Here is an 8,213-nt window from a genome sequence, read left to right on the forward strand (position 1 = left end):
ACTAAAATACTTAAGGGAGCCATAAAGTATACTGATTAACGTGATTTTAAAAAAAAATTCAAAATTAATTGTGCATAAATATATTTTCTACCTTTTATAACCGGTATTTAAGAGCATTACTTCAAAGAAACAAAATGATATGTGTGAATACACAAGGTTCTCATTATACCATTTCTAACATTTTAACATTTACCTACAAAGATTTGTCAAAAAAAAAAAAAACATTTACCTACAAAGAATTGACTAAAATGGTAAGAGATTTTGACCCTTAAGCAAGTGGTTAAGGGTTCGATCTTTCACTCTTGCGTATGAAAAATCAATATTCGTATCGGAGAACCTATCTGGTGTATCCTAGAGAATTGCAGACGGAGATTAGTCACTACTGATCAGAGGTAAAATCTTCCTACTAGTAGATTAAGTTCATATGGTTCATGCCAATTTCCATGTGGATCTTGTCACTTTATGTGAGTTCAATTTTCAAAATAAATCTCACTCAATAAAGAGAATGGATCCTCTAAAAAAAATCTCACGTGTTTTCTCAATTTTCACATGTCGGCTCTTAAAATGATTTTTCTCCATTTTTTTAAATCCCAATGTTATCCTCCCTACGTATTTCAATAGTCTAAATTTCCACATTATTTCCTCAAATTTTTTCCCGCTTGAGAGAATCATAATCCCTCGGTAAGATAGTAAATATTAGAAAGATAATGTTAGAGTGATATGTTGCTAACACTCATATTGAATCTATTAGATTGATTATTTGTATCAAAAGAGACTAAGGAAAGTAATACCGTGAGCTAAAATTTAATCCCTAAATATTTCTTAACCAGGTCCCCCCTTTCACTTCTCATTTTCCCATCTCTCGTTTTTCTCTCTCAAACCTCTCCCATACATCCACCACAACCATTGTTCAATCATCGTCGTAGTTACTACTTTCCCTCCGGGCCAAATTACATATCTCTACTTCAATGATTATTTACATACTTTTGTTTATATATTGTTATAATAGTTTGCTCCATACACAAATACGTCCCTTAATAGGAAAGGGAAAAAAAAGAATATATTTCAAAAATAATAGAATAACTGATAAGGGTTGAAAAGTGATATATTTCTTATGTTAATTTAGGCACTTTAGTGATTTGTTTTGCAAGTTACTTAAGGAAAAGCTACACTTTGATGCAATTATGCCATTTATGCTTTAGGTGCCTTATTCTACCCAATTTGTGCAGGAAAATACAAGCAAGGACCAAGAAAACATTGAAGATGCAAAGAAATCCAAAGAGCAACTCGCTTAAGCGAGCTCAACTCGCTTAAAGCGAGAAAATGGCAGAAGGTTCCCAGAAGTCTAGCTTTCAGCACGCTTTCAACTAGCAAAAGCGAGATCACCAGCAGAGAGCAACTCGCTTAAGCGAGCTCAACTCGCTTAAGCGAGCTAAACTCGCTTAAAGGGAGAAAACACCGGAAGGTCTCAGATCATCACACTTTCAACATTCTTGAAGCGAGTCAGAATTGAGAAAACTCCAAAAAGTCTCAGGATTGCAAAGTCAAACTCGCTTTGAGCGAGTTCATCTTGCTTAAGCGAGTTGAACAGGATAAGGTGCTACGTGGCAGTCATCCAATAGACAGCGTGGGATTTCAAGGCAACTCGATTAAGCGAGTTCATCTGGCTTAAGCGAGTTTGCACTATTTCAGCCTCATATAAATAGCTTTTCTCTCAACTTTTTGGATATTCATTCAATGTAATAGTTTTTTCTGGTTTTTAGAGAGAGAGAGAGAGAGAGAGAGAGAGAGAGAGAGGGCATTTCTAGAGAGAGAAACACAAAGCAAGGGTGTTAGGAGTAGATTCTTCCCAAGATTTGTAGAGAAATCATGAATCTTGTCATGAAATCTTCATCTTTCACTACAAGAAAATATCAGATTTGCTACCAGGATTGTGCTAGGAAATGTAATGGTAGTAAATATCATAATAATTAACTACCATTTGAATGAAATTAGTTTTTTATTTTTTATTTTATTTTGAAGGGAGTGAAAGTTAGTTTCATTTTAATTTTTTAATGTAAAACACAATCGTATTTTTCTCACTCTCTCTCTGAAAACACAATCGTATTTTACAGTGAAATCCTATTTCTCTCTCTCTCTCTCTGAACTTTCCCATTTCCGATCTCACCCTCTCCCTCGCCGTCGCCGTCAGCCCCTCCCTCGCCGTCGCCGTCAGCCCCTCCCTCGCCGTCGCCCTTGCACACACCGATTCCCACCGCCTCTCCGATCTACCACACACCGATGCTCAATCCGGCGAAGAAATCGTTTACGCTCAATCTGACGAGTTTGTCAAAACTTTACGTTTTTGATTCATGCAATTTTCTCTCTCTCCAATACAAGCAATTTTTGTACTTGTGTTTCTCTGGTAAGAACCCTAATTTTTGTAATTTCACCTCAATTTAATTTTCTAGGTTAATTTCTTTGAATCATTCACGTGTAACTTAGCTTGCAGTTAAAATGATTTGAATTAGGATAAATTTCTTTGAATTGCATTGAAAGTGTGTTTGTGTAAATGAAATATTAACTGAAAACCATGAATAATCATGTTTGGTTCTACTTCAATTCATTCCTATGGAACCTAACACCTTATTCCTATGGAACCTAAAACCTTGTCCTGGTATTATTCAATGTTGAAATTCCCTTTGGAGCATGTGTGAGTTGTTGTTATGCTGCATCAAACTTTAGAGAACTACTAAGTTAGGGTTTGTTTGGATAAGTAGCTTATTTGGAGCTTATAGCACAAACACTTTTCATGATAAGCGCTTATGTATAAGGTTACATAAGGTAGTTTTATAGGAAATGATAAAATAAAGTTCAATTGTTTTTTGTATATGCTATAAGTGATTTTCAGAAGTTATCTTAGGGAACTTATGAAAATAAGCTGAAAAAAGCTTATGAGAACTGTCATAAGCTGTTTATGAGAACTGTCATAACCATGAACTCTTTCTATCTACCCTCATATTATTTTCATATGAGCATTTTGAATTTTTCATTAGCTTGCTCAACTTGGCAAGATTTATTACGTTTTTGGATTGGCGTTTGATATTCATCTGTTTTGTTGTTTAAACATGTTTATTTGATATTGCAACTTGCCCTTGGAGTAAGGTTTGAGCTTAAACATGTTTATTTGATATTACAATTTGCAATTCTTCATTATAGTTTGTAATTGCAATTTACAAACCCAACACCATGTGACTTGTGTCTCAGATTACATTAGGGATTTTGAAGTACCTGCAATTAAGGTAACTGCTCCAAGGTTCACCGAAACGGACAGAGCTAGAATTGAGAAGGCTAGTCGAGAGTGCCTCGCCTTTGATCAGCTGGCTCCTAGAGCTCCTTTATGCCAGAACATGGTATGTATTTTAATGCTACTTTTGTTTGCTTATTGCAATTATAAGTGTTATTATTTTGTCAAAGTTGCAGTAATTTTTGAAGTTTGGATATTGGCTTAGCTCATGTGAGCAAACATTCTAAGTTTATAATAGTTTAGGCTTTCAAACCTCATATATCATAACATTTATTTTCTTGTCCTGATGCCAAGGCTCCTTTTTTCACTGTCATTTCATTTCTAGACATGTAGCAATTTTTTGAACATAATTTGAAACATATTTGAGAGCAGACCATTGCTTTCAACTTGAAGTGCAAAAAAAGCTACTTGTATATGCATTACTCATCTATCATTTTTATTTTCTTTATTATACCATTACATGTAATAACTCAGTTAAATAAGAACTTGAATCCTCTTCCACGGTGCAGCAAAATATATTCATGTAAAAAAGTGTTACTGCCTGTCTTTGTAAAAAAAAAGTTATGGTGCTGCACTTTGAGAGAGGATCAAGTTCATTAGATGTCAAAGATACAGTTGACAGCATTCATGTTTTCATGCCTCAAAAATCACAATGTATCACCTTTAACTTGATTCTCAACACTGCAGTAACAGAGTTCGATTTACAGAGCTATTAATATTACATACCAAATCTCTTGGAGGGTCTTTTATCTTGCAGTTACCCCGAGCAAATGGTATGTTCAGTCTACTTGCACCATCCTTGTTTAGTTTTGCATGGCCCTATAAGACGGGTAGACGGGAAGTTAACTTGTCTTCAACATGTGATTGTCACACAGCTTAGATGTAAACCTTTTCAATCTCTCTGTGTTGTAAAATTAATAGCCAAGTCATATTGTATAGGACTGTCTTGCCACTCTTTTAAATGTTCTGTAGTCTTGATTAAAGTGTTTCATGTCTCCAAGCTCTGTGATGTTGTACCAGTAGATTACCTAGTGCAACATGTGAAAAACTTAAAATTGGGAACTTTTTATGGGGATTTACTTTGTTTTCAATTGGTATGTTCATGATATGAAGTGTAACCAAAAATTTCGTTGCTTGATGACAATTTATTGAACTGTGGAATGCTTGAAGGATGTTGATTTGTTTACTCTATGGGCTGAGGAGACTCTAATTGAAGACAATTTGGTTTTAGACATTCTTTTCCTGGCCTATGATGACCCATTTTGTACTTGTGGTAGTGAGATATGGAAGAAGTTTGGTTCTATTTTCAAGGTATACTAACATACTTCTGCTTATACTTGATTTGTTTTGTGATATCTTCACAAGTCAGAACCTTGCTCAAGATTATCTTTTGATTCAGGGGATCTTAGCCGGTGAATATAACTTGGGAAAGCTGGCAATTACTACAGAGTCACAGCAGTTGTCTTATCATGTCAAACTTCAGCTGCTGCTTATTTTGATAGAATCCCTAAACTTGGAGAACCTTCTTTAAATGGTTCATGACGAAACACCTTACAGGTTAGACTAGTCTTTGTTTATAGCATATATACATTACTTATGAGGAATACACACTGTGTAACTGACAGATAGTCATACCAATGAAATTCTGCGAGTGGCAATGTCGTAATCTTAAGCCTCATTCTGATGGACTGGCTAAGTGCTGAACTGAATGCAGTGTTGTATATTAATTCCACGTTGTCTGTTAGAGTATATTCTAGTTGAGAAGGCAATCATGAGGCAAATGTTCAATCCTTTGAGTCTTGCCTTAATTATTTGATTTCATTCATTTTCCACGTAAGAGTTTTCAATTGGGAATTTGGGAAGAAACTGCATACTTTCTCCTGCATAGTTTTCAAATGTCTTTGCTGCAATATGTCAAACCTTCTCATTGCTAGATCTCTTTGATTTTACCTATAATTTAGTGCCATCTTGTTTGATTATTTTCATTTGCCAGTCTTTGATATTCGTTGGCTGGAACTGTGGGTTTTAAGCCTAGTTCTTCATTCAGAGTGATGCTTATGTGGTCTTCTTACTGTAGTTCTATAGGTTGACATTATTTTGTCTGTTTGTATTTTATGGTTGTTTTTCTAACTGATATTGTTTTATTGTTTAAAAATTTGTTTGAATTTCCAGGAGAGGTGCATCTGGATGGATGCACTAGTTTCTACTTTCAGTACTTTTGAAATGAATGAAGTTGGTCCTTTAATTCTAGCATGGGCAGTATTTCTTTGTTTACTCTACACTTCCAGGAAAAGATGGGAACAACGAGCTCATTGTATGTGGTTAAGTTATATTTGAAATTTTTTATTTACTACAGCTTATGCGCTTATTACAAATTTTACCCTTTTTTATTTTCTCTGCCTCCAGGATATTGATCACATTGGTTATGTTCGTCAAGCCTTTGAGGCTAGATCATTACATTACTGTCTCGAAATTCTCCAGGGTGACATTTTGAAGGATTATGATGTGAGTTATTTTTTCCTGGGTTGTTACAAGTATGTCTTTTGTTCCTCGCAAAGAAAAGTATGTGTGTTATTGTTATAAATTGATCTTTTGATGCTGGAATCTATGGTTTGTTAGAACTAGGAAGAATCAACTTGAATGTGATGCTTTAATATTCAGAATATATTTATTTATCAATACTTGTCATGGCTGAACAGGATTGCAATGTTGCATAGACGATCAGTAGGATTGAAAGAGTAAAGTGCATAAAGCTACACTGAATGATTCAACTGTCATGGTATTCTCAATGTGGACGAAAGTGGAGGATGTGAAGGTTGTGGACTGCAAGAAGAGGATCCGAAGAGAAGACATGGGTTTCAATGGTAAAATAATAATCAATAAAGTCATGCATTTTATGCTCTTCTTGTTGCTCGCTGATTGGCTCGCTAGGACTACACGGTGTCTAGTAATTAGTTGGTTATAGGTGATAATAATATAGAACAAGATTCTTGAGATGTATTTTCTTTGTTTATGCAAGGATTCATTGAAATACATGTGATAAATGTTTGCTTCATTCTTCAATTGGTATTGCCAATTCATATTAGAGATTTCAGGTGTAAATTGTGTAGAAATAGTGTGTAATGGCTATACGTTGATAGGGAAATAACGCCTAAGTAACCTTTTAAATTTCCCATTTTTTGATTACTTTCGCAGATTAAATTTTTTTAGAATTGCTTTGGATCGATTTTTTTATCAAAATAGTTAGGAAATTTAGCTGGAGATTTACTATGAATTGTTTGCGACTATAGCCTAGCCAATTGGTTACGAAACACAAACTTTTGACCATGATTTGGCTACATATTAGTTGGGAGTTAGTTAGGAGTTTAGAAATATTAGTTGCAAATTAGCTAGGAAATATTTTGCTAGATAATTTGCCGCCCAATCTATGCTACGGCCAGTATGACAGCTAAATCACAACAAAATAGTAGCTAAATGAGTTTTGCTAGAAATTAGCTTCGCTTTAGCTACAACTTCCTTCGTAGCAAATTAGTGATTTTCTTGTAGTGTTTCTTCCATCTTTTGCAAGAGTACTATGAGAATATGTAGCTAAATCTACCCTTGTGGGTTAGAGGTACTTAATCAAGTTTTATGTAATCATTTTGATCATTTAATATAAGGTTCTAGCTATTTTTCATGATGTTGTTATTATTCTTGTGTTTTATGCTTTATTTGTGATTTGAAATAATGATATTGGAAAATACTTTTGAATCTAGGGTTAGAGTAATAATCTATCAAAGCTTTTATTCTAGACACAGGGTTTAGGTTTTGGTAATCACTTTGAAATCAAAGAACTTAATGCTATTGGATCGTTTAATAGGTTGAGAAATCATCGAGTAAACGATATGATTGATATCACAACGATATTTAGACATAAATAATGTTGTTGAGTGATTGTGATAATATCGGTTAAATGCTAGAATCAGTTTATGTGATTAAGAGAATACATATATAACGCTTGGTTGACGACTCTAACCCGTGTTATATGCCATATCTCGTCTCTATTTATTTTAATGTAAATTAGTTAGAATAGTTTTAGAACAAACAACCATAACTTGAAATGATAATTGACGTTGAGCGACTTGTGATATACGTTAATCCCTGTGGAGACGATACTCATATACTCACGTGCAAATAGAAATACGATGTGGAAAAACCTTACATCAATAACAAGATTCCAGAATCATATAATAATATTTCAGTATTTAAAAGGACAAAACTTAAGTTGTCTATAGTGTTTTTACTATTTCCAACTGAGCTATACTCACGGGGCCTAAATCTCTGTCTTTTAATTACGTATTTATGTGAAATTGATAGTACGCTAATTAATATTGAAAGTTTGATTTTAATTGAACTTGATGCATATTTTTATATGATTTCGCCATTTTGAATAGTTTGATTTCATAACTAAGTTGATTAAGATTTTTATTTTTGAATAAAGAATTTTCAATGTCTTAAAGATGAGGGGTAGAATATATTTTTCGTCAAGTAATTTAGTGGTCAGAATTTCACGTTTTATGGTGAATAAATCCTGGATTCACAGCCCATATCATGTATGTTGCAATGTATATACCAACTTAATTATGCTCACGGGGGAACGTCCTCTTTTTACTGCCAAGTAACATAATGACTAGAAATTCATCCTTTAAGGTGAACAAGTGATATCTAAGTTTGAACCTCAACACCAACATACTGCAACATCCCTGTCAATCGAGTTAAGTTCATAAGGACTCAACAACATTCTCTTTCGTACACGCTTTTATTTAAATTTATTGGTTAAAAATCATCTGTGTCTCGTAAAAGTTTGATGAAATATATGAATTTTAAGCAATAAAAGAGAGTTAGTTGCCATTCATGTCCTTAAAGTGAATACAAGGTGATTGATGTT

General features: G+C 34.0%; 1 protein-coding gene across 3 annotated transcripts; it reads left to right on the forward strand.

Moving 5' to 3' along the window:
- Positions 1–2,080: 2,080 nt before the first annotated feature.
- On the forward strand, positions 2,081–6,375 carry LOC146897533 (uncharacterized). Of its 3 annotated transcripts, XR_015022862.1 has the most exons (8): positions 2,081–2,404; positions 3,247–3,392; positions 3,974–4,059; positions 4,457–4,597; positions 4,686–4,843; positions 5,459–5,600; positions 5,693–5,791; positions 5,986–6,375. XR_015022862.1 is itself a non-coding variant. In XM_085735749.1 (5 exons), exons 1-4 carry the CDS (start codon positions 2,281–2,283, stop codon positions 4,815–4,817), a joined length of 543 nt encoding a protein of 180 aa, XP_085591875.1. In that variant the 5' UTR covers positions 2,179–2,280; the 3' UTR covers positions 4,818–4,820; positions 4,912–5,025. The 3 variants fall into 3 exon arrangements, 1 of the variants encoding a protein (XP_085591875.1); XR_015022861.1 differs by lacking the exons at positions 3,974–4,059; positions 5,986–6,375; XM_085735749.1 differs by lacking the exons at positions 3,974–4,059; positions 5,459–5,600; positions 5,693–5,791; positions 5,986–6,375 and adding an exon at positions 4,912–5,025 and having other exon boundaries at positions 2,179–2,404; positions 4,686–4,820.
- Positions 6,376–8,213: the final 1,838 nt, after the last annotated feature.

Source organism: Medicago sativa, chromosome 8 (genome assembly GCF_051527215.1).
Source record: "Medicago sativa cultivar Bolivia chromosome 8, Bolivia_mono, whole genome shotgun sequence".
Classification (NCBI taxonomy): domain Eukaryota; kingdom Viridiplantae; phylum Streptophyta; class Magnoliopsida; order Fabales; family Fabaceae; genus Medicago; species Medicago sativa.